Here is a 26081-nt window from a genome sequence, read left to right on the forward strand (position 1 = left end):
ACAGAATGGGAGCAGCATGTTCAAGGTCTGGCCTTTCCTTAGTTCTAAATACTGGGCCAGTGTTCAGTTCAGTTGCTCAGTTGTGTCCGGCTCTTTGCGACCCCATGAATCGCAGCACGCCAGGCCTCCCTGTCCATCACCAACTCCTGGAGTTCACTCAAACTCACGTCCATCGAGTCGGTGATGCCATCCAGCCATCTCATCCTCTGTCGTCCCCTTCTCCTCCTGCCCCCAATCCCTCCCAGCATCAGGGTCTTTTCCAATGAGTCAACTTTTCGCATGAGGTGGCCAAAGTACTGGAGTTTCAGCTTTAGCATCAGTCCTTCCAATGAACACCCAGGACTGATCTTCAGAATGAACTGGTTGGATGTGTAGCCTACACTAAAATATGGTTTTTCTAGTCTTGTCTTTGTTGCTCTTTAAAATATTCTTCTTCCTTCCAATTCTTATTTCTTCAGACAACCACGGTTGTTGATTAACGTTAGTCAGGTGTGATGAGTAGCAGACTAAGACTCCCATTCAAAAGATTGTTTATCAAAATTATTTTTTCTTTATCTCTCTAGAAAGCGAAATACAGAGAAATTTTCATACTGCCCTTGTGCCTAGGCGAGAGGCTTTGAGAGGAAGAGTAGATCCTAGTACTCTTAGGAAGAGAGAAAATGAAAAAAGATTATACATTGTGACTGTAGATGCTTGTTCTTAAAATATGGTTGTGCCCTGTAGGGACTATAGCTGCTTAACAGGTGACCCATTTGGTACCTTGGCTTCCCAGTAGATAGAGGCATCTAGTGGGTCTGGGTTTCCCTTCTAGTGGATTTACTTTCTAGAGCATCTAGATTTCCTGCTTCCTTTTACAGAGGTACGTATTGTACCCAGTATGGCTCAGATCACCCCAGTCTCCGTATGCAAGTAATCTGGCATTTTGAAATACATTAGTGGCTAATGTATTTGAATTGTCTGAGCCCTAAAATGGTAAACTGAAACCTGAGTATGAACTGATCCTTGTGCTTGGACTTGGTATTAAAATGAAGGATAAAGACTCTGAAAAATTGTAATTTGACTTGGCTTTTACTTGATGCTAAAGCTGAAACTCCAGTACTTTGGCCACCTCATACGAAGAGTTGACTCATTGGAAAAGACTCTGATGCTGGGAAGGATTGGGGGCAGGAGAAGGGGACAACAGAGGATGAGATGGCTGGATGGACAGGGAGGCCTGGCGTGCTGCAATTCATGGGGTCTCAAAGAGTTGGACACGACTGAGCAACTGAACTGATACTACTATCTGGAGGTTCCCAAGTACAGGAATTAGTTATATTTTAAAGTGAAAGTTACTCTGTTGTGTCCGACTCTTTGCGACCCCCTGGACTATACAGGCCGGAATACTGGAGTGGGTACCTTTCCCTTCTCCAGGGGATCTTCCCAACCCAGGAATTGAACCGGGTTCTCCTGTATTGCAGTCAGATTCCTTACCAACTAAGCTATGATGGTACCATTTTTGATAAGGATGGACATTTCCTTGTAAGCTGATAACCTGACTATAAACCCTTTATTGACAGACATACTTTTTTCATTTTTTTAAATGAGAAATGTATCTGGTAGTCATTCAGCTACCTACCACCTGTCACAGCTCAGAGGTAAAGGATCTGCCTGCAATGCAGGAGATACGGGCTCAATCCCTGGGTTGGGAAGATCCCCTGGAGGAGGAAATGGCAACCCACCCCAGTATTCTTGCCGGGGAAACCCCATGGACAGAGGAACTACAGTCCATGGGGTTGCAAGAGTTGGACACGACTTAGCATCTAAACCACCACCACCATCTGTCACAGAGATGTGGGGAGTTACAGTTTGGTTTGAGTCTTCTAAAATGCTGTTTGTAAAGGAACATGGATCTGACTTAACGTTTTGGCCAACAGCCTGTGACTGCAATGGCCGATCTCAGGAATGCTACTTTGACCCTGAACTGTACCGCTCCACGGGCCACGGTGGCCACTGTACCAGCTGCCAGGACAACACAGACGGAGCCAAGTGTGAGAGGTGCCGGGAGAATTTCTTCCGCCGTGGGAACGGGGAAGCCTGCTCTCCCTGCCACTGTAGTCCTGTTGGTAAGTGACAGCCAGGGTCTGCTTCGGCCTGATGGGTTGGGAGACAAAAGAAGCATTTCCTGTATCCCCAGGAAATAAAGCTGTGTTTCCTCAGGATTCTCACAGGTTAAATGTAGAAGAGTGAATATTGTTATAACGTGTGAATGATTTGTCATCGGCCTCAACTCTCTTTAACCAGGTGGAGCGTTTAGATGATTTTCCGATGTGTATAAAACTGGGGTTGGCCTGAGTAATGGTTTTATAAATAATTAGCAGTAAGATCATTGAGACCGTTTGAACTTTGACTGTAAAAGGTTGGTTAGCTGCTCCGTGAGTTCTTCCTTGTTAATGATTTTGTTTAGTCTAACCTCTTTGGAGGGCTAACCTCCTGCAGCATGTTGCTGTGTGTTCAGAGGAGCTGAGAGCTCTTAGTCTGTTCTACTTTTCCAGGAGTTTGAACTTTATTTTCTGTTTCTGCCTGTGTATACTTAAATTCTAGACACAGGCCCTAAGGAGCCTGTGCTTGTCCACAGCGACTGATTTTGCTTGCAGTTTATCATGGGTACAGAGTTATTTGTTAGTATTTTTCAATAATTATGAGTAGATTCATCTTAGGGTGTATGTCTGGAAAGTTTAAATGTCATAGTTTAAAGGGGTATGGTTTTGAGGGAGTTCTGTTTTAAAATTTGATCTTTATTCTCTTGGTTACCATCTAGACCCTGAACACCAATCTACATACTGAATTTCAAGCATTGAATTTAGTTACTAGTTTTCTTTGAGACGTTAGTTTTACTTTCCTATCTGGTGGTTGACGTTGAGTGCTTTATATTTCAGGTTCCCTCAGTACGCAGTGTGATAGCTATGGCAGATGTAGCTGTAAGCCAGGAGTAATGGGGGACAAGTGTGACCGTTGCCAGCCTGGGTACCATTCTCTCACTGAGGCTGGGTGCAGGTAAGATTTTTTAAGGGGGCGGAATCCAGTTGTAGCTGATTCTTAGTAATAGATCTTGTAGCTTATCTGCAGCCATATAAACATTTTCCCCCCCCGTAATAATTATCACCAAGATTTAAGGCTTCTAGCTTAAAGGATGGTTTTGTACAGAGATGAAGCAGTTTTTAATGTCTAAGTGTGATGGGTGTCCTTGACTGAAATAAAATCCAAATACAAAGATGACTTTAGGATTCGTTTTGCTTTTTTATGTATTTCTTTATTTTTTTTAAAAAAATCTGTTAACATGTAAAACAAAAGACTGACTTGGAGCGAAATTTCTTTATCCTCTTATTTCATCGTTTCACAGGCCATGCTCTTGCAATCCTTCTGGCAGCATAGATGAATGTAATGTTGAAACAGGAAGATGTGTTTGCAAAGACAATGTCGAAGGCTTCAATTGTGAGAGGTAGCTCATTCTTTCTCTGGCTGTGTTGTGTCTTCTCTCATATTTCAGATACAAAAAATACCTGGTTGTATCTTAATCTCTTTCAGATGCAAACCTGGATTTTTTAATCTGGAATCATCTAACCCTAGAGGGTGCACCCCCTGCTTCTGCTTTGGGCATTCTTCCGTGTGCACAAATGCCGTTGGCTACAGCGTTTATTCTATAACCTCCACCTTTGAGATTGGTAAAGTAGACCTTTCCTTTAGTCCCCTAGAATTTGGAGCCTAGGCTTACAGTATTAAAAAAGTCAGTAACTCTTTGAAGATTTTTTGAGACTATCAACACTTTTTCTTTTAATGTATGTGATTTTTCTTTGGCTTTTAATGAAAACATATACAGGTGGTTTTAGAATTTACCTAGGAGTATAAATGTTATATAAAATAAAGAAAAATACGGCTTCAGAGGTATAGCATATATAGGTACTGTTACAGTCTCCATTTACTCAAAAACTTTGATTGATGACTTTCTGTACATTTTGTAGAATATAGAGGACCTGAATTCAGGATGTTTGCAAGGTAACGGCCTTTGTGTTTTCATCCTCCGCTTGTAGATGAGGATGGGTGGCGTGCAGAACAAAGGGATGGCTCTGAAGCATCATTTGAGTGGTCCTCTGAGAGGCAGGATATTGCCGTCATCTCAGACAGCTACTTTCCTAGGTACTTCATCGCCCCCGGTGAGTAAGGCTAGGAAGCCGTGTGGTGTGGTGTGTGATTGTGTTTATTCCTGACCTCACGTTCTTGCTCACCATTGTGTCTGCCTTCCAGCGAAGTTCTTGGGCAAGCAGGTGTTGAGTTATGGTCAGAATTTCTCCTTCTCCTTCCGCGTGGACAGGCGAGACACTCGCCTCTCGGCAGAAGACCTGGTGCTTGAAGGAGCTGGCCTAAGAGTGTCTGTGCCCTTGATCGCTCAGGGCAATTCCTATCCAAGTGAGACCACTGTGAAATATGTCTTCAGGTAAGACAGTTTGGTTTATAAAATCTGACTTGACCAGAATTATAAAAGTGGCTTCTTTATCTAAGTGCCTCAGGCCTCAAGGTGTGTATTAAAGAAAAACTTTGGGGTTCTCGATGTGACTTTGTAAAAGGGAACTTTCCCCTTGATTACCTGTACCTTTTCCAGCGGTATGGTCAAACCAACAGACTAATCTCTGACGTGGTTAGACCAGCAGAGCAGTGCATTGCGGGTGGCATGGATGACTAAGAAATACTTTCTCAGCACCCAGAATTGTCCTTACAGAGGTTAACGTGCCCCTTCCTTTTTCTCTAGGCTCCATGAAGCGACAGATTACCCTTGGAGGCCTACTCTTACCCCTTTCGAATTTCAGAAACTCCTGAACAATTTGACCTCTATCAAGATTCGTGGGACATACAGTGAGAGAAGTAAGTTATGATGTAATTAAGACCATCAATTAAAATGATGATTAGGAAAAAGGATCCATAATCAAAAGATTATCTCTAAAGTCCTGATTATAAACCTGATCCTAAAGAAGTGGTATAATAAACTTCCTCATCATACATGAATTGTGTATAAAAATAATGCATTTTGAAACGTCTCTTGAGGACCTGGAGAAAATTAGACAAAATTAGTAAATGGTGTTGTCTTATAATGGGTAAGCCTATTGAGGTTACATTATATATATAATTAGATTTTTCTAAGAATCCCAATATAATTCTACTGGCTCACATTATATAACCTCCATTTCTTTTTACTTCTTCCTCTGTAATTATCAAGCCCTTTTAACTAAATCAATTATCAAGCCCTTTTAGCTAAATGATGAAAAGTTAAAATTTACTGAATGAACATTTGTTATAATTTTAGATAAACAAAGCTGTTTTTAAGTGTGCCTTTAAATTGTTTTCCTAAAATTTTTTAGAATAAGGACCTATTTCTGTAGAAAGGTAGAGCTTGCTGGGGGAGAGGAATCAGAGCATTGGAGTGGCATTGGCAGTGGCATCAGCAGCTTGGCTGTGCTGATTTTTGAGGTGCCTGCATGAATATCCAAATGAAAATGTCTTATAAGTAGTTAGAAATATGGATGGGACTTAGTTGGGACTGGAGATTTAGAATCAGAGTTATCAAAATATGGGCAATCATTTTTAAACTTGGAAATATGACAAAAAATGTAAGAAGAGAAAAGAAGCAATCCTGGAAACATGGTTATTTAAGGACCATGATCTGAGACTCAAGAGAGAAAAAGAATTTTAAGGAAGAGGAACAGTTAACAGGTTGAGAAAGACAGTACAATTGGATTTTGTTATTTGGCAACTAAAGAATCATTGGTGACTCTTTATTTTAAGAGAAGTGTTGAAACAAGTTAGATTGCAGTGAATTAAGTAAATTAAATCACAAGTACATTTGAAGATGGAGTTGGAAGCACTTTAACAGTGGAGATGTCTTTCATGATCTAATGTTGAAAAAACCCATAAATATATTAAAAGTTAAACTAAGTTCAAAGCAAAAATAAGAGATGTCCTTTAGCCTCAGGTAGTCAGTTTCTATATAAACAAGTGATATTTCATAACATGGGGAGATTGAGTTAAAAGATGACTGTAAGAGATGGTAGTGGAATGAAAATTAAAGGGAAACATGCTGGTATAATAAAAGCTTGGCCCTTCTATATGATGTTCCTTTTGAGCCTGTTGCATGCACTGTTAGGCTGGATAAACCTTTGAGCTAAACCAATATAAGGCTTTCTCTATTTTTATTTTCTTTTGAAAACAAGAAAGTGTTATGATACATGGCGTAATGGCATAATGGCTTTGGAATAATTATGTTTGTCAAAGTAGCCCTAATTATTCAAACTTGTTTAATTATTTTTGCTATTTTATGCAGGGCAAAAAATACAGTTTCGTGGTCCTTATTGACAGGTGCTTTCCCTGCTTTCTAACCCTTAATCTCTATGATCAGTGCCTGCTTTTGTGGCAAAAGAACAAAAACCTGGCTTTGTGGCTGTGGCCTTAAACTCTTCCTGTTCCCACGTTCTTCCTTCTGTCTTTTCTTGCCCCAGATCATTGCCCAGTGCTTTTCGTTTTTCACATCGGTGATTGGGTGCGTGTGCTAAGTCACTTCAGTCATGTCCAACTCTTTGCGACTCCATGGACTATAGCCCGCCAGGCTCCTCTGTCCATGGGATTTCCCAGGCGAGAATACTGGAGTGGGTTATCGTTTCCTTCTCCAGGGGATCTGATTGGGAGAACTGTAAAATTGAAATCTCTGTGTGCGTGTATGTGTGTATAAGTGTGTGTGTGTGTGTGTGTGTGTGTGTGTGTGTTTAAAAAATAAAAGTTTGGTGTACTGCCATTCCAGATACCTAGCACCAGGTACCTGGAGAAGGCAATGGCACCCCACTCCTGTACTCTTGCCTAGAAAATCCCATGGACGGAGGAGCCTGGTAGGCTGCAGTACATGGGGTTGCTGAGTCAGAAACGACTGAGCAACTTCACTTTCACTTTTCACTTGCATGCATTGGAGAAGGAAATGGCAACCCACTCCAGTGTTCTTGCCTGGAGAATCCCAGGGATGGGGGAGCCTGGTGGGCTGCTGTCTGTGGGGTCGCACAGAGTCGGACACTACTGAAGCGACTTAGCAGCAGCAGCAGCAGCACCAGGTACCATATGATTGCTCTAAGTGCTGTTTTCTAGTTATCTTCTCCAGTAGATAAACTAATGGTTGGCTGTCTCTGAAATTTTGAGTCTGGTTATCCTTTAGCGCTGATGACTTTTCATGAAGTTTTGGAAAACAGAAGCCAGTCCAATGATCCTCTTTCCCCCACCACACACAGGTGCTGGCTATTTGGATGATGTCACCCTGGCAAGTGCTCATCCTGGGCCCGGGGTCCCCGCAACTTGGGTGGAGTCCTGCACGTGTCCCGTGGGATACGGAGGGCAGTTTTGTGAGGTGTGCCTCTCGGGTTACCGAAGAGAAACCCCGAGCCTCGGCCCGTACAGTCCCTGTGTGCTCTGCACCTGCAACGGGCACAGCGAGACCTGCGAGCCTGAGTCAGGTGAGAGGACGACCTTTGGGGATGGCTGGACCTAAGCTCTCTTTAGCAGGCGGCTCAGAAACGCCCGCTGTCTTGTTTGCTTGGACGCTCGCCTGTCTTCTCACACCTGCTCTCCAAATAGGTGTTTGTAACTGCAGAGACAACACGGCCGGGCCCCACTGTGAGAAGTGCAGCGATGGCTACTATGGCGATTCAACCGCGGGCACCTCCTTCGATTGCCAGCCCTGTCCGTGTCCTGGGGGCTCCAGCTGCGCTGCTGTCCCCAAGACACAGGAGGTGGTGTGCACCAACTGTCCTACCGGGACTACCGGTGAGTCGGCTCTACCCACAGGAGCACTTGGGAAAGAAGAGCTTTGGAAGTTTTTAGGATTTTCTGGTTTGGTTCCGTGACTGGTTTTCCCAGCAGCAAAAGTTTTGTCGGAAACAGGTTTATTATGGATTCATAAAATGCATATCTGATATTAATAATAGCTGACATAATATTTATGGCCAGGTGCTTTTCTAAGCACTTTAACATATGCGGCCTCATTAATGCTCACAGCCCTCCGAGATAGCTTCTTGTATTATCCTCAGGTTGTTTGTTGCTGTTTAGTCGCCAAGTTGTGTCCGACTCTTTTGTGAATCCATGGACTGTAGCCCACCAGGCTCCTCTGTCCGTGGGATTCTCCAGGCAAGAATACTGGAATGGGTTGCCATTTCCTCCTCCAGGGGATCTTCCTGACCTAAGGCTCCAACTCGAGTCTCCTGCGTTGGCAGGCAGATTCTTTACCCCTCAGCCACCAATATTTATTTGGTCGCATCGGGTCCTCGTTTCCCTGACTAGGGATCCAATCCACGTCCTTGGCATTGCAAGGCAGATTTTTAACCACTGGACCACCGGGGAAGTCCATCCTCAGGTTACAGCTAAGAACAGAGACACAATTAAGTTACCTGTCCAAAGATGGATGGCTGGGCATTGAAGGAGCTGGAATTTCAGCCTAGGCATTCAGGTGCCAACGATGATGATTTACTACAAGATACTTTTTCTTATAAGATGTGATTCAAAACTTGATTTTCAGTTTGTGAGGCTGCCTGGGGATTCTTGATGTAAAGCGGCATTTTTAAAATTCTTAAAATTTTTTCTCTAAATTGTTGTTTCAAATGTATCAGAGCCCATCACATTTAGTTGGGAATAAAATATTTTTATAGCTTTGGATACACCTCTGTTCCCATTCTCTGCGTTTCTTTCTTTTTGATAAGAACACTGAAGTAGATCTTTGCTGGCGGCTCCAGGAGCTGCCTGTGCTGGTTGACAGAGGAGCCTGGGGCTCACCGATGACCATGCCCCTGCTTCCACTGACTGGAGCCTCTGTGTAATAAGAGAGGTTCTGGCCAGGCGGCCAGCCTTTGACTCCACTATAAGCTCTTTGTTCAAAAAACATTGCTACAGAGCGTGAACATAAACAGAACAACCGAAACACTGAGCTCATAATCTGCATCTCTCTTGTCTCATCAAAAACACTCTAATTATTGGGAAACATTAAAACACTCCACCTTCCTTCCATTCCTCCCCCTGACCCCACACCGAGCACCAGGCAGTGCCACACAGGGAGAGCCAGTCATTTGCTTAAGGCAGTTGAGGAAATGAGGAGTAGAAGTTAGTATAGAATTTCATATTTTTAACTTTTCTTTTTTTTTTTTTGTTTAATAAAAAAACAAAACAGTGGCCCAGTAGAGTCTCTTACAAATAGACTTCTCCAGCCTCGTTCCCCACCACCTGCCTCTGCACTGGTACCCTCTTCTCCAAGCCCCCCTGATCTTGTCTTCCCACAGATGCACCCGACTCGCCTGCCATGAAGTATTGCTTATGAACTAGAATGCTCACCCAACTCTCTTATCCAGATCTCACTTTTCTTAGCCAGCTCCTAACTGTTCTGTGGGTTGAGTTGAATCATTACTTCCCCAGAATGGTTTTCCTCAGTAAATGGTTTTCTCTCCGCACCTGCCCCAGGTTCTTAGGACCCTTTACTCTGCTGGCACAGAGTTTAGTAAGTATCTCACGTGTCTACACGCAGAAGCATTTAACAGAGCATTTTGATAAGAGATCCCTCTGCTCATTGTTCTTTCACTGGTCAATGAACTGAACAGTTAAGCATTGTGGAGTCATTCTCATGTCTATACTAAATAGTACAGATGGTGAAGTAAAAGTATTGGGGATGCTTATAGAAGGATGGAATATCATATAGGAGATTTTAGAAAATGTTGTATTAGTCACTGATTAAATGCTTCTCACAGAATGTGAAATATACAGCTGACCCTTGAACTGTATGGGTTCCGGGTTCAAATCACAGGTTTGAACTGCGTGGGTCCACTTACTGCAGATCTTTTTCAGTAGTAAATACTGCAGTACGACAGGCCATGGTTGGCTGGATCCATGGACGTGGAATTGTGAATGCAGAGGAACTGCATAAGGTGGGGGCTGGAATTTCAGAACTTATTTGTGGATTTCTGACTGTGCAGGGCAGCAGTCAATCCCCCCCCCACCAACTCCTTGCATTGTTCAAGGATCAACTGCATTTGTTTTATGAAGTATCGCCTGGATTGAAGGGAATGATCTATAGCAATTCTTGAGGATGTTAATTAGGATATAGAAGTCTGCATGAAACCAGCACAGAACCTGTAAAAAAACACAATATTATCACTCTTTATTTTCCTACATTCTGCTTTGCTTTTTATAGCGCTTTTTAGCTGCTTGGTATTTTTACATGTATTCATTTGTTTATTGCTTATCTCCTCCTTCCATCCCCAGAGTTAAGGTCCTTGAAGCAGGGACTTTGCTCTGTTTTATTCACCTTTGTATCCCTAACACCCAAAATAGTGTTTGGCACACATGTTTGTTGAATAAATGCAAGTATTTATTAAATAAATGAATAGAGGTTGCAGATGCAAAGTAAGATGTTCCTCATTTAGAAGACTGTTGAAGAATATGAATAACTGATGATAGTCACTGAGATCTTTGTGCATGATTCACTTCTGCATTTAATACTTAAAATGATCTTTTCAGGTAAATTAATAATACTCATCTTTTTTCAACAAAATTGTTTGAGTGCATGGCTTTGGGATTATGAAGATGAGTAAAGGAGGGTCCTTACTCTCCAGGGTCTAAAAGTGGAGGGAAGCACAGAGATCATTTTCATACAGTGTGGTTAGTTCAGATAAAGAAACGCACTCAAGAATACTAAGGGAGAAGAAAGACATTTCTCCTGGTACGGGAAGGATAATAAGAGAAGTCTATAAATTGCCCAAGTCATGTAAATAGTACAGCCTGGATTTGAACCTACATCCTAGACTCTGAAACAAAGGGGCAGGCTAGCTATAGCTTTGGAGGATATTTTGCAACGAGAGCTTTTATGGGCTACCATGTAGCTCTCTTTTGACTTTTCTAGCAGATTTTTCAATTGTTTTAAGACACTTGAATGCGTCTTTTCGGCTGCGTGGATCTTAGTCGTGGCGCAGGGCGTCTTTCATTGCAGTGCACGGGTTTCTCCCTGGCTGCGGTGCAGGGGCTAGATGGTTGCAGCACAGGGGCTTAGCTGTCCCACAGCATGTAGGAGCTTAGTTCCCTGACCAGGGATCAAACCTGTGACCCCTCCACTGGGAGGCAGATTCTTAACCACTGGACCACCGGGGAAGTCCCTAAGATGTTTAAAATATGGATCATATCTAAACTAGCTAAGGTAACTGAAGAAAAGCAGAACTGAAGTACTGTCTTAATCCTACGCTGGAGAAGGATCTTGTGTCTGGAAACTGTTGTATTTACCTCAAAGGCAAAAGGGCCCCTAGCTTCCCATCCCCTTTTAACATCCTGTTTCTTCACGTCCTGCCCCATCCCCAGCTAGATCTTCTGTTACATCAGTGGTCTCTATTTGCCAGATGCAGTGGTCAGTTTTCTGTCCTTATCTGACCTGGAGTTTCAGCAACACTGGATACTGCTGACTACTCCCTTTGCTCCAGTTTCTCCTCTTGCCTTTTGTGACTCTTCCCTCTCCTTGGTTGTCTTCTCCCTTTCTTCTCTTCTTTTGGGTCTCCCTTTGATCACTTCTGTTTCTTAGCCTGGGGTTTTCTTGTCAACTTTATCTGTATTCTCTCCTTAGGTGAGCACCTCTCACCTTGAGGCTTCAAAAACCCCTCCTTGCCTACAGCTGGAAAATCCATGCCTTCAGCCCTGACCTTGCTCTCTTGAGGGCCAGCTACCTACTTGCTGTTTCTACCTGAATGGTGGGTAGGGAGCCTTCCATCGGCCCCTCCATATCTATTCTCTGCGCTGCTCCACCCTGATGAGACCTGTGTGTGCTACCTCACATGGCCACCTCCACTTGGTGGGAAGCACATAGGAGATCAGAGAGGAAAAGAGGATGAGGGCAGAGTATGTATTCCAAGGCCCCGTGTCTGAAGCATCTCTCAGCTCTTGGCAGGTGACCTTCTCCAAACAGCTCTTTCTGATAAGTTAGAAACTGTTAGGTTCTGGTAACTGCTCACCCCCTGAGGTCAAGGTTATGGACCCCTGCATTACTATCCCAAGTGCTACTGTACTTGAAATGTCTCAGCACTCTCCCCTGCCTTCTGTAGATGCTGTCTTTATTAACGCTGCTCCAGTGTTGCTAGTTTGAAGGTGCCAAATATTTTCTGTTGTGACTTTGAATCAGACAGCCAAAGGAATCTCAAATTTAAGCAAATCCAAGCTAGGTCTTTGATTGTCTCCAATTCTGACTCAGTTCCTTCCTTGGTCTTTATCTCCATCCACCTATTTGCTCAAGCTAAAATCCTAGACTTATCCTTGATTCTTCTTTCTTTCATTGCCCAGGAGTCAGCCAGAAGGTGTTAGTCTCTCAAATCTGCCCACTCTTTACCACTTTCACTGGTAACCACCCTGTTCTACACCATCGTCGTCTCTTACCTGAGATAGCCTCCTAATTTGCCGCCATGCTTCACTCTGCTCTCCTACAACCCATTCCCCATACAGCAGCCAGAATAATACTTTTAAAATGTAAATCAGATCTCATCACTTAGAAACCACCCCCCCCCCAAATATTATCTCACTGCACTTTAATTTAAACCCAGTTTCCTTACTGTGACGTACATGGCTGCTGTTACTGCTTCTACAAGCTCATCTTGCTTCTCTGGAACATTCTTCCCTTGAATATTATCATTGTTTAGTTCTTGTGTCTCTTCATTGTCATCCCAAATATCTTCTCTTACAGAGGAACCACCCAATATGAAGTAGCCCTTGACCTGTCTCTCTTATCATATTTTCTGTTTTAACTTTTTTATGTGTGTCAATATCTGATGTGGTCTTATTTATTTGTTTGTGAATTCATCTCCCTCAGGGGCAGCACAAGCCTTGTGAGAGCAGAGACCTCATCCACCCTGTTCTGGACAACCCTAGAACAGTCTGTACATGATAGATGCTCAAGCAGTATTAATGGGATGAGTAAATGAACAAACCTTTATTTCTCCAAAAAAAGTTTAGGCTAATTTAGGTCCAGTTGGCTACAAAGATACCACAAACATAACTTGAGCTAATAATGGTGGGCAAGTGGAAAAGGAATGATGAGGAGCAGTGAGTTTAATTGAAAGAGCCTTGAATGCTAGCTCTGTCTCTTTTACTATTAGTTCCTTGGTTGTGGGCAAATCTCTTAGCCTGTTTCTTTCTCCATAATAAGAATGAGTAGCAAATGATGATCTCTGAGGTCTCTTCTGTGCCGGCTGACACTGCTCAAACAAGGATTAGTAGATGCCTTTTATGTTTTAAGAAAATGATCCTGCCAAACCTGCTGTATGGGGCTTCCCTGGTGGCTCAACTGGTAAAGAATCTGCCTACAATGCAGGAGACCCAGATTCGATCGCTGGGTCAGGAAGACCCTCTGGAGAAGGGAATGGCAACCCACTCCAGTATTCTTGCCTGTAGAATTCCATAGACAGAGGAGCCTGGTGAGCTATAGTCCATGGGGTCGCAAAGAGTCAGACATGACTGAGTGACTCTCACTTTTTCAACTCTGTTGTATGAGGAATGAATGATATGAAAAGGCATTTTCAGGGACTTCCCAGTGGTCCAGTGGTAAAGAATCTGCCTTCTGATGCAAAAGACATGGGTTCAATCCCTGATCGGGACACTAAGTCCCACACACTACAGGGCAACTAAGCCCGTGCATTGCAACTAGAGATTCCGTGCGCCACAGCAAAAGATCCAGTGTGCTGCAACTAAGACCCAGCATAGCCAAATAAATAAGTATTTTTTTAAAAACCATGTTTTAAAAAAATGTCGTCTTTGAGTTTTCTCAGTATCATTGACAAAAACAGACACAGGTGAATGTGCCAACCCTTGGTGCTGGAAAGGTTAGTAAAGCCTCATTTACAAAGCACTCTTAGGGCATGATTTCAGTTAATCCTCAAAACAGCTAGAGAAGGAGGCGAACCAGGTGCTGTATTTCTGAAGAAATGGAGATGTGTCCTAGGTCACGCTAGTGGCCGGGCACCACGCCAGAGCTGCAGCCCAGGTCTTCTCCCCTAGGCTGATGCCATGTCCATGGCACCGTGTAGCATTGTGCCTGGTGGTTCCTCCAGACTGTCTGTAACCAGCGGCACTAGAAACGTGTAAGGCCTTTCTCTTGTAACGTCAGATTGTCTCACATGCAGGTAAAAGATGCGAGCTCTGTGATGACGGCTACTTTGGAGACCCTCTGGGTAGTAACGGCCCCGTGAGGCTTTGCCGCCTGTGCCAATGCAATGACAACATCGATCCCAACGCTGTTGGGAATTGCCACCGCCTGACGGGAGAATGCCTGAAGTGCATCTACAACACGGCCGGCTTCTACTGTGACCGGTGCAAAGATGGATTTTTTGGAAATCCCCTGGCTCCCAATCCAGCAGACAAATGCAAAGGTAATCAGCCATCGGCCAAATCCTCTCACAGTTACACTTACTCATCCTGAGCGTCACTGCACGGTCTCTTTAAATATTTACAGTTGTCTGGTCTAATGCGGCGCTGTTCCATAGAGGTATAGCGTGAACCACTTACGTAATTTAAATTATTCTAGTGGATACAGTACAATAAAGAGAAGCAGGTAAAGTTAATTTTAACATTTTTTATTTGTCTAACGTATTATCATCTCAGCAAGTAATCAATAAAAAATGCTTGAGATGTATGTTTTTTTTTTCCACACTGCTTCTTCAAAGTTGAGTGTGTGTTTCACGTTGACAGCGCATCTCCGTTCAGTGACTAGTGGCTGCTGTATTGGACAGCACAAGTTGAAAGACTCTATTTGTGTCGTTTAACGTGAGGGCTCCTCTCGGGTGATGCTCATCTTTTGCCGTCTGTGTCTTCCTGCCGTAGCCTGTGACTGCAACCCCTACGGGACAGTGAAGCAGCAGAGCGGCTGTAACCCCGTGACCGGGCAGTGCGAGTGTCTGCCCCACGTGACCGGCCGGGACTGCGGCGCTTGTGACCCCGGATTCTACAACCTGCAGAGCGGGCAGGGCTGTGAGAGGTAAAATGGCAGGTGCCTTTGGTGCGGGCAACCTTGGCTTTTTTTTAATTGTCACAGATGAATTTTTGTAAGTTATATTCCACAGTTGGTTTGGCTTTGTTTGGGAATTATTTGAGTGCCTGAAACAGGCGAGGCAACCTTTAGAGGCGATGCTGGAGAGCTGTAAGGAAGTAATGAGAGAGAGAGTGGAAGGCAGTGGCACCAGCTGTGGCAGCGTCACCTGAGCAACTTTTTTTTTTTTTAAATGCACATTATAAGGTCCTTTGTGAGACGCTTAGAATCAGAACTTCTGGGGTTACAGAGGCTGGGAATTCCTGTTTTCAAAGCTCCAGCCCAGCGCCCATGCAGTGCCAGATTGGAGAGCCATGGGAAGTGGTTTTAGTAGTGGACCAGCAGTTTTTGTGTGGGATAGGTTAGAAAAAGAAGATATGAGTAGAGCTCATGAAAATTACTGGAACCTCAGGAACCTTAACATCTGTCATCATTAAAACATTCTGTTTTCTGATACAAAATTGTATCAGTCCTATGCTGAAAGGAAAAAAAAGAAAGGTTTGCTTAAAGTCTGTTTTTCTTACCCGAGAATTGTCATGTGTTGATTTATTAGGTGTGACTGCCACGCTTTGGGTTCCACCAACGGACAGTGTGACATCCACAGCGGCCAGTGTGAGTGCCAGCCTGGCATCACCGGTCAGCACTGTGAGCGCTGCGAGGTCAACCACTTTGGGTTTGGACCCGAAGGCTGCAAACGTAAGGGGCGTGGGTGGCATAAAAATCTTCAGTGCCCTCTCATCCCCGTTAGAACTGTGAATCCAAAACATTTTACCCGCCTCCGTGTAGGCCTACAGCTTACAGTCAGGGCTGTACCCAAGTCCTCAGAGATGCTTTATTCCAGAAACATGATCCATTTCTAAAACTCAGAGGACTGACAGCCTCTCTGGTCTCTTAGCAACCACCCAACTTATGTCTTCTTTTATAGTGTTTCTGATTCTTCCTTTTTCTGGTCTTTCATATTTCCAAGTGATTGCCCTTTGATTACCGAGCCGCCTCCTGTGCTTAATGAAACTTTTTAATTGATCACGTTCTTCGTGCAGATGATGAAGCTGTGAGGGACTCTGCTCAGACGTGTTTGTTGACTTACTGGCTGCAGTTGCTTCCCACCCTTGGGGCCCTTTTGGTGCGCTTACATGTCCACATCTGCTGCTCCTTGGCATAAACACTTGCCTGGAATTAGGCCGCAGAACAGTTTGGGTTTTTGCTTTCTGAATTCCTGCGTTTCTCCTGTGGAATGCAGCATAGGCCATTGACTCCGTTCAGAGAACAACATGAGTAAACAAACTACAAAATAATGGAAAATCAGCACTAGCATTTGGGTGTTCTAGTTCCTTAGAGAAAGGAAAAATTAAACGGTTGGAGAGATGAAGGTAGAGATGAGTTCTTGGAAGTGCATGAAAAGAGCATTTTTTTTTGTAATGGACTGATTTCTACTTCATAGACTAATTTGTATAATTATTCAGTCATAGGAAATATGTCCCCTCCAAAAGATGCTCACTTTACTTTAAAATTTACTGTTGTTTTAAAAATGTCTGTCTTCTCTGCTGAGCAGGCATAACCATTTAAATTCTCCTAAATTGGCCTGTTTTTCACAAAGCATCTACTTCTAATGATAGTACAGTTGGCTTATTGATACCACTCTGAGCTTAAAGAAAATGCAGTCTTCCGTTTTTTTCCTTATTATGTACCCTTTTCCCTTTATTCTGCAGCCTGTGACTGTCATCCTGAGGGGTCTCTTTCCCTCCAGTGCAAGGACGATGGTCGCTGTGAATGCAGAGAAGGCTTTGTGGGGAATCGCTGTGACCAGTGTGAAGAGAACTATTTCTACAATCGGTCTTGGCCTGGCTGCCAGGAATGTCCAGCTTGTTACCGGCTGGTGAAGGATAAGGTCAGCTGTCAACAGTGCATGCGTTCATTCATTCAGCAGATGTTAAATGGGCACTTCCTAAGCTCTCAGCTCTAGAGAAAATATGGCAAACCAGATAGATCCAGCCCTTGTTCTCAAGGGCTGAAGTGCCGACTGGGAGACACATAATAAAAATTAAAGAAATACTAACTGAGATAAGTACAAGAAAGAATGCAGAGAATAACTGGGGAGAACTACTTTCTATAAAGCCTCTGTGGAAACTCACTTAAGGTGAGATCTTAAGGATAAGAAAGATCAAGCTAAAGGAGAAGTGATGGGTAGGCTGTTCCAGGAAGAAGGAACGTGGGGTACAGTGGCCTCGAAGCTCGTGGGTATCTGGATCCTGCTGAATGAAGAGGGAATGGTTTGTGATAAGACTGGAGAGATCGTTAGAGACTGCTTATGTTGCACCATGTTGACCAGAGTTAGAAATTTAGATTTTATTCAAAATCCAATCGGAGTGTACTAAAGAGTTTTAAGCTGGGAAATTCAGTTTATACTTCAAGAACACTCTGCTGCATGCAGTTGGATGGTTAGGAATAGGGCAAAAGGGAAAGCCTAGACTGAATTAGATAAATATGTGTGTTCAGCAAGGCAGGATATAAGAGAGGGTCAGGATAGGGAAAGAGAAGAATCAAGGATGGATCTTGGGTTGTTTTACTTAAGGTAGTTGGAGGCACTACTTATTGAGACGGAGATGATTCAGAGAATACATATTTAAGAGAAAAAAAAATCAAGGGTATAGTTTTGGATGTTAGGTTGAAGATACCTGTCAGAGAGCCAAGTGACAATAGCAGGAAAGTAATCTCAAACAGGAGAGAGCGATCAGAACTGGAGAATCATCAGCATGCAGAGTTTAAAGTCAGTGGAATCAGCCTGACAGTTTTTCTTTTGAAACCAGAGAAATGAGGAAAAACTACTCCTGTTAAATCTACTTAAAAGTTTACATACATGGAGAATGTAGACCTCCACACTTATAGAGCACCTCTTTGATTATTATTTCTTCAGGTTTGCAATCAAGTTCTTCAGGAATGTTTATATAGCCTTCATTTCCCTTTTCCTTTTTCATTATGTTTAGGTTGCTGATCATCGAGCCAAACTCCGGGAATTAGAGAATCTCATTGCAAACCTTGGAACTGGGGATGAGATGGTGACAGATCAAGCCTTTGAGGATAGGCTAAAGGAAGCAGAGAGGGAAGTTACTGACCTCCTTCGTGAAGCCCAGGATGTCAAAGGTACACAAAGTTAAACAAGTGGATAATTTCTGTGAGGTGGGCCGTCTTTAGATGTGGCTCTTAGTTCAAGGTTAAATAGTATGGTTTTATAAAATCCTTTCTCAGTTTTTAAAGTATGTTTAGAATATGAATGATTTCATTTTTTAAACATGTAGAAAAGAACCTGTCAATGTTTTAAGATACACTAAGCAGAAGTAATTCTCCCATTACATCAGACATGGTTAGATGTTAAAACCCAAGCATTTTATAAATCCTTGGATCAAGGTGCTCACCGTTGGTCTGAGGTTACTTTTGTGTGGGGTTTTCTCCAACATTGAAATCCAGGTGCTTGCCAGATATTCACAGTAAGTGTGCAGTAACATTAATACACTTGGGGCCGCAATGATCAACTTCCCTATTGACTCCATTTCCACTATGAGTTAGAGAAGTCTTGTCAGGGTACCGGTCAACGAAAACTAAATATGTTGCTTATTTCCTGTTGTAAATGTTCCTAAAATTTTATAAAATGATTGACGTATAGAAGGAAGAAATTGGATGTGTCTGGTTTGAGCAAGTTTGTTTAATTTTTGTAGGACAGTCCAGAAATTGTTCTATGAGGTAAATTTTTAGAAATGGAAAAATAAAATGAGGTGCGGAAAACATGTTTTTTGTTTCAGTTGTTACATTTTAAGTCTTAAACCTAGATTAAGAAGAATTTATAGGTTTCCTGTTCTGTATAAATAATGGTGGGGTTTTTTTTAGAATGTTCATTTTTCAAATTTGGACACACGTTTTTCCATTAACGTATTCTCCTGTAACAACAAATTCATATCTGTCCTGCCATATCCGTTGAAGAGTTGAATGTGGGGTGGTCATTCTTAGTGCCGATCAGCCACCTAAGAGGTGGGGTGTGGCACACAGCTCTGGTGCCAGCACCTCGAGCTCAGTCAAGAGGCAAGAAAGCGAGGTCGGCCAGCACTGCCCCTCATCCAGGCTCCACACCTTGGTGGAGCCGCAGCAGACAAGGCTCTTTTTAGCCACAATGACTACAGCCTTTCCTCTGCCCAAGGAGATGATTCTGTGGGACGAAGCACTAATAGGAGCCATGGCCGCCACACTTCCCCCTGAGCCACCTGAAGGATGGGGAGCATAATGGGTTCCTGCTTCTGCTAGCTGTGGGAGCCACCAGAGTGAGGCTGGGGTTTAAAATCCACTCCCACTAAGTCCTGGTTCATGGAGTTCCTGGCTGACCTTTCCCACTTAGGTCCAAACTAGCCAAGAATAAGAATGTCTTCATAATGATTTATCCTTTCAGACTCTCCCTAAGTATTCATTTGTAGTTTAAACTTGTGTTTATTCTTCAGTTTTGAAAGGAGATTATGCAGTACAAGTGGACACTTGGAATTAGAGGGCTTTGAAGTGATCCACTTAGGTTATCTCTTCCCTTTTTGGGGGGATACTATTGTTTCTCTAAAGAACTGGCCAGAGAGATTGATAGGTTATCTTCTTGGAGTCTGAAATGGAAGGGGCTTCTTAACTTCATTGGCTGCTTCTTAAATCTAAGTGATTCTCTGTAATTTTAACTTGTTTTTTATTTTGTGTTTTGTTAAAAATCTTTGGATTGTCAAAGAATTGTTTAAGTAATATCTGAACGGGGTCATTCTGTAGTTAGATGTGCGTTTTGCAGTCTACCAGCTTTGCATGTGTATTGATTGGGTGACCCTGCTTCCAAGATGTTGTTTTCCAAGACTGTACTCCTTTGTTGATCTTGACTTCAACTTCTCACCTCTTGTACATGCCTTGGAAAATTCAGATGCCAGCACTAGCATCATGCAGAATTAAGAACTGGTCAATTTCAATAAGACTACTTAATGGTTTCTGTATATGTATATTCTCATGATGTGAGAATTTTAATAATGTCAGAATTATCTTTGTATGAGCTTATATTTGTTTCTTGATTGATTAAAGTACAGCTATGAGGTTTAAATCAAATGGGCAATATTAAGAAAGAACAATTCAAAGAACTATTCAAAAGCAGAGATCAGTCTGAAATTACATGGATGTGTGGGGTGGCAGCAAGAGTCTACTTCGTTTAAAATTTTAAAAATGACTTTAAAGTGCTGTATTTCAACTTCTGTTTCAAATTGAGTTTTTCCTAGTTTAGGAAACTGTGCAGCTCTCAGGGCTGGTAGTGCTTTTACCAGCACTGTATTTTTATTCAGTCTTGCATGTGCTGGAGTGTCAAAATCTTCGCTTCATTGGGTATGTTTTGAGTGTCTTCTCTTTGCCAGTCATTGTGTAAGACTGGGATGCCATGTGGAGTAAGAAAGGAGAGACTCGTTGTCAAGCGGGAGAGATGGTGTGTTCATCTCCAGTTAAACCGGAGACCATGGTTGAATGTATCAGTGGCAGTACTGCTGGGCACAGTGAGGACTGACCAGCTCTGCTGCTGGCTTCGGGAAACTTGTCAGAAAGATGCTGTATTTGGAAGCGTGATGAGAAGCAGTGCCTCAGATTTCATATGAGATGATACGTCCCCCCTTCAGATAATTTATGAACTTTCTTCTGCACTGCTATTGCAGATGTAGACCAAAATTTGATGGATCGCCTCCAGAGAGTGAATAACACGTTATTCAGCCAAATTAGCCGTTTACAGAATATCCGGAATACCATTGAAGAGACCGGAAACTTGGCTGAACAAGCACGTTCCCGGGTCGAAAGCACAGAGCAATTGATTGAAATCGCATCCAGAGAACTTGAGAAAGCAAAGGTTGCCATTGCCAATGTGGTGAGTGACTGGGACAGTCTGAGGGGGACTGGGGGAGTCCCTTGGTCATTGACAGCAAGTCTTTTACTGGTAGGGGAGTGCTTCCTCTGATAAAGTGACACCTTGTATCTTTTTATTTGTCTCTAAACATGGAGGAAGAAAGCCACACTGCTCATAGTTGCCATGAAATAGTTATCCCAAACTGAATTAAAACCAAAGGACATCTGGGTCCTGTCTCTTGTTTGGGTCCTTCTAGGCAATTTAAGCTTTCTTTATTCTCCACTGAAAATAGAAATAATAATCTGTAGTCAAGGATGCTGATATTAACTGAAGATCTCTTAAATGAAAAGGCATTCTTTCTCTAAATAACATTGATAAAAATTTAGTTTTGATGCTTGTTTATTAATATAAATAATCCCCTCCCTTGAGATCAGTGCCTTGTTTCCTTCCTCTTCAGTCAGTCATTCAGCCAGAGTCTACAGGAGACCCCAACAACATGACCCTTTTGGCAGAAGAGGCACGGAAGCTTGCTGAACGGTAACCCCCAGATCCCTTGTTAATGATTAAGTTATGGCTTATGACATGTACATGTTCCATCCTACACCCACAGACATGTCCCACATAATTACTTCTGCAAAGTTTGCCCTCTTTTCTGAAATGTTACATACTGTACTCTGAAAAGATCTACATGTACTCTTTTCTTCCCTTTCCTTCAATATTAGAATATTTATTTTGAATATTAGAATATGATGGTTTGGAGGGAAATTGTATCTACATATCTAAGGAAAATTTCGATTTTAAATTTTGAAAGCTTAATAGATAAGCTCAGAACTTAGCTGCTTTTTTAAGGTTATTAATTAAAATGTTTTTGTTCATTCAGTTTCGGTTGCGCTGGGTCTTTGCTGCTGCATGTGTTCTTTCTCTAGTTGCGCTGCCTGGGGGCCGCCCTTTGTTGCAGTGTGGGAGTTCTCATTGCCGTGCTTCTCTTGTTGCGCAGCACAGGCTCCAGGGCACACAGACTCGGAAGTCGTGGCTTGAGAGCTTAGTTGTTCTGCGCATGTGGGATCCTCCCAGACTAGGAATTGAACCCATGTCCCCCTGCACCAGCAGGCAGATTCTTAACCCCTGGACCACCGTTAAAGTCCCTTGTCGTCGTCGTTGTTTTTAATTTTGAAATTTTTAACAAAAATGTTTTATTTTCAAGTTTCAATAGAAAATATTTAATAACCCATCGTACACGTGAAAATTAGCCAAACAGATCATTTCATTCCTGATTAAAAGTAAGGCAATTTCTTAAGAAGACTTTAAATTGTAGAAGGCATCAAGTTAAAGCATTTTTTAAAAAATAAAATTGCTAAAAATGTAGTCCTTGTGAGAGCAGGCGTTTTTGTGTGCTTTATTCATTTCTGAAGTCCCAGTGCTTGAAACAGTATCTGACATACAATAAGTACTCAATAAATGTTTATAAATGCATTGCAGAACAGTAGACCTCATGGGTCTAGGGTGCTTAAATAAAACCTGGGAGAATTTTAGCCTCAGTGTCTGAGCAGTTGCATTGGCTTCTTGCTTTAACATATGTGCTCTCTTTCTGTTCTTTGTAAATGTGAGTGTGTGAACTGCTGTAATTTAGTTCATAGAGCATTCATGGTTTCAGAGCTGGATTTTCTGATTAAAAGCAGACAGCTGAAAACATTATAGAAAGCTCCCAAGAAAAATTAGGTCTTGGAGATAAATTAATTGTGGTGTACTTCTTGCATGAAATTTGAAGGAAAGTTTATCAGATCAAAAAGAATGGCCATGTATTGCAGTGTGACAATGTGTGACAATGCAGTGTGAAATTTTAGAGCTGAAAAAAAGAAAAACCTTAGCAGTTGCTCAGCAGTCCCAGTTGACGTGTTCTTTGCCATTTGGCATTGAATTACTCTTCCCAGGTTGCATGTGAGCAATCTGAATAGTCAAAGGGGTTTTAAGATTAGGTAGTAACAGAACCAGAGTAGCCATTAAAGATGAGGTCTGAGATTTGTGTTTATGACTAGAGAAACGAGTTCTTGCCAGCATACATGGTTTCACGTATAAATATTCTTAAATAATTAAATTTAAAAGTAATTTTTTAGGAAGTAAAAGCATTTGTCCCTATATATTTTATATCATTAATCTTCCTGGAAAGTGTCATTTTCTCAGATTATAGAATGCTTATTTATAAACTCAGCCCCACTGAAATGATAACAAAATTCCAAATTTATAAGACTTTTCAATATTTGTGGAACTCTGTCCATGGTAATGTATGTATATAATAAGGTAAGCTTTACCTGAATTCTGCTTCTTTCCCTATTAAAAGGTTCTGTTTCATGATTTGTTTTTCCTGTTACGTTATATAGCCATAAACAAGAAGCTGATGACATTGTACGAGTAGCAAAGACAGCCAATGATACCTCAGCTGAGGCATACAATCTGCTTTTGAGGACACTAGCAGGAGAAAATCAAACAGCATTTGAGATTGAAGAGCTTAATAGAAAGTGAGTACAATTTAAATTGTTCTTGTAAGTGGCACCAGTTCAATGAAGAATTAAATGCTGGTGAGTTCAGGCCAGACATTCATGCAGTAAGGTATCTTTTATTAGTAGTGCTTTTGAAATGATGTAGTAATTAGAGCAAGGGATCTAGAGCCACAGAGATTTTATTTGATCCAGTTGCTGTATCAGCAGAGAATGGTAAAGACTAACCATGTTACTTTCTAACTAACCATGTTAAAATTCTGCATAAATGAGAAGAGAAAAAATAATCACAGAATAAGCAGAGAAAATAAGCTACATATATTTAAAAAGTGTCTGAAATAAGAAAGCATATGGTATATCATATGCTATAAAGTGATGAGGTGAAATAGAAATTTAAGCTATATTGGTATTAAATAATAGCATTTTAATATAGCATTTCTTTGAGGTTTTGAAAATACTGTCACAGTGATTTAAACTAGAATGAATCTGATGAGCATTAAGATGCTAAAAGGAACGTAGGTTTTCATTAGGTCACATCTTTTTGTTCCTTAGGTACGAACAAGCAAAGAACATCTCCCAGGATCTAGAGAAGCAAGCTGCCCGAGTACATGAGGAGGCCAAGAAGGCTGGTGATAAAGCGGTGGAGATCTACGCCAGTGTAGCCCAGCTCACTCCTGTGGATTCGGAAGCACTGGAGGTATTGGGCTGACAGCCTGCCTGCACAGACTTGCCACCCCCACTCTCTCCCCACCAAACACACACCCACATGCCCCTTCAGTCTGGGGGAGCACTGTTTTGACTGCCCCTCAACTGTCATCAGTCCCTATTGAATTGGCCAAAAGGTTCGTTTGGGTTTTTCCATAAGATCTTATGATATTGGGCAACCGCAGTACCTCCTCTGACCTCCCATTGACTTACTGGTAAAGTCAGAGTTCTAGGTTAGATATGTTAATACACCCCTGCCCTCACCCCACATAAGGAACAGGCTCACCCTTTTCAGTGAATGAGTGAGCAAGGCAGCCTGTTACTTGTTCTCACTCCTCCCTGCTGCAGGAGGGGACCCAATAAAGCCTTGCCTGAAAAAACTTATTGAGGTAAAATAATCCTGTGATTATAAACATTAAATAGAAAAGACTCCTTCAGTGATGTGAATAATCACTTCTAAATCCAAATTATATTTGACACCTAGATCGTTGCTCCCAGGCACTATCTGCTTTTGAACAAGAGAGAAATGAGTGGTTTAAATGAAAGAACTATGTCAGGATGCTTTGGGGCAAGCAAAATATTTGGGGATTGATGATATTTTATTTCATCTGTACTCTAATCATGAATCCTCACACCAGGTTCTATATAAATGGTGTATTTTTTACATTAAACTTGAGATATGTTAAGTTTCCATTCTTATGACTGAGGTCTTTGTTTTTATCATAATATTTTAAATCTCTTCAGACATGTACATACTGTTGTCGTCATTGTTCAGTTGCTCAGTTGTGTCCGACTCTTTGTAACCCCATGGACTGCAGCACACCAGGCCTCCCTGTCCATCACCGTCTCCCGGAGCTTGCTCAAACTCATGTCCATTGATTTGGCGATACCATCCAACCATCTCATCCTCTGTCATCCCCTTCTCCTGCCTTCAGTCTTTCCCAGCATCAGGGTCTTTTCTAATGAATCGGCTCTTCACATCAGATGACCAAAGTATTGGAGCTTCAGCTTCATCATCAGTTCTTCCAATGAATATTCAGGATTGATTTTCTTTAGGATTAACTGGTTTGATCTCCTTGCAGTTCAAGGGACTCTCAAGAGTCTTCTCCAACACCACAGTTCAAAAACATCAATTTTTTGGCTCTCAGCCACCTTTATGGTCCAGTTTTCACATCCCTACATGACTATTGAAGAAACCATAGCTTTGACTATATGGACCTTTGTTGGCAAAGTAATGTCTATGCTTTTTAATATGCTGTCTAGGTTTGTACATACTTATGATTTCCTATATATGGAATTTGATAATAGGCAAAACTAATCTATGATGATTTAAAAAACAGACTGGTGACAGCCACATTGCTGGAGAGGTGGGTGGGGAAATGGACTGGAAAGAGATACAAGGGCATTTCCTGGGTGGAAATACTGTGTATCTTGATTGGGGTTTGGTTACACAGGTGAATATATTTGTCAAAACTCATTAAACTAAGTACTGTGCATTTTACTGCGTATAGGTAGGGTATACCTCTTTTTTTTTTTCTTAAAAAGATCCATAAAATCTTGCCCTGTGCTGTTCTTTTCAAAACTATCTACTAAGTATTACAGAGTTACCGAGGCTATCTTTTGGACAGTTTAGGTTGTTTTTTCTAACATATGTGATCTTGCTTGCTTTTCATAGAATGAGGCAAATAAAATCAAGAAGGAAGCTGAAGATCTGGACCGTCTGATTGACCAGAAGTTGAAAGATTACGAGGACCTCAGAGATGACATGAGAGGCAAAGAATTTGAAGTAAAGAAGCTTCTGGAGAAAGGAAAGACTGAACAGCAGGTTGGTTTGCTTTGCAGATTGCTTCATTTCGTGAGACAAAAATTGAAATTGTTTGACTGTAAGCTGTGTCTG

General features: G+C 42.0%; 1 protein-coding gene across 1 annotated transcript in view; it reads left to right on the top strand.

The window, feature by feature from the left end:
- Window positions 1-26081, top strand: part of LAMC1 (laminin subunit gamma 1) — a 119228-nt gene that overhangs the window by 82651 nt on the left and 10496 nt on the right. Inside the window, exons 5-23 of the mRNA XM_055582894.1 lie at window positions 1914-2102; window positions 2916-3033; window positions 3380-3478; window positions 3565-3701; window positions 4068-4190; window positions 4282-4471; window positions 4784-4896; window positions 7299-7520; window positions 7642-7830; window positions 14196-14441; window positions 14893-15046; window positions 15651-15793; window positions 16807-16985; window positions 18082-18238; window positions 20800-21005; window positions 21442-21521; window positions 23363-23500; window positions 24032-24176; window positions 25860-26009. Of these exons, the coding sequence (XP_055438869.1) occupies window positions 1914-2102; window positions 2916-3033; window positions 3380-3478; window positions 3565-3701; window positions 4068-4190; window positions 4282-4471; window positions 4784-4896; window positions 7299-7520; window positions 7642-7830; window positions 14196-14441; window positions 14893-15046; window positions 15651-15793; window positions 16807-16985; window positions 18082-18238; window positions 20800-21005; window positions 21442-21521; window positions 23363-23500; window positions 24032-24176; window positions 25860-26009 (2978 nt within the window). The remainder of the gene's footprint in view (window positions 1-1913; window positions 2103-2915; window positions 3034-3379; window positions 3479-3564; window positions 3702-4067; window positions 4191-4281; window positions 4472-4783; window positions 4897-7298; window positions 7521-7641; window positions 7831-14195; window positions 14442-14892; window positions 15047-15650; window positions 15794-16806; window positions 16986-18081; window positions 18239-20799; window positions 21006-21441; window positions 21522-23362; window positions 23501-24031; window positions 24177-25859; window positions 26010-26081) is intronic.

Source organism: Bubalus kerabau, chromosome 5 (genome assembly GCF_029407905.1).
Source record: "Bubalus kerabau isolate K-KA32 ecotype Philippines breed swamp buffalo chromosome 5, PCC_UOA_SB_1v2, whole genome shotgun sequence".
NCBI classification, from domain to species: Eukaryota; Metazoa; Chordata; class Mammalia; order Artiodactyla; family Bovidae; genus Bubalus; species Bubalus kerabau.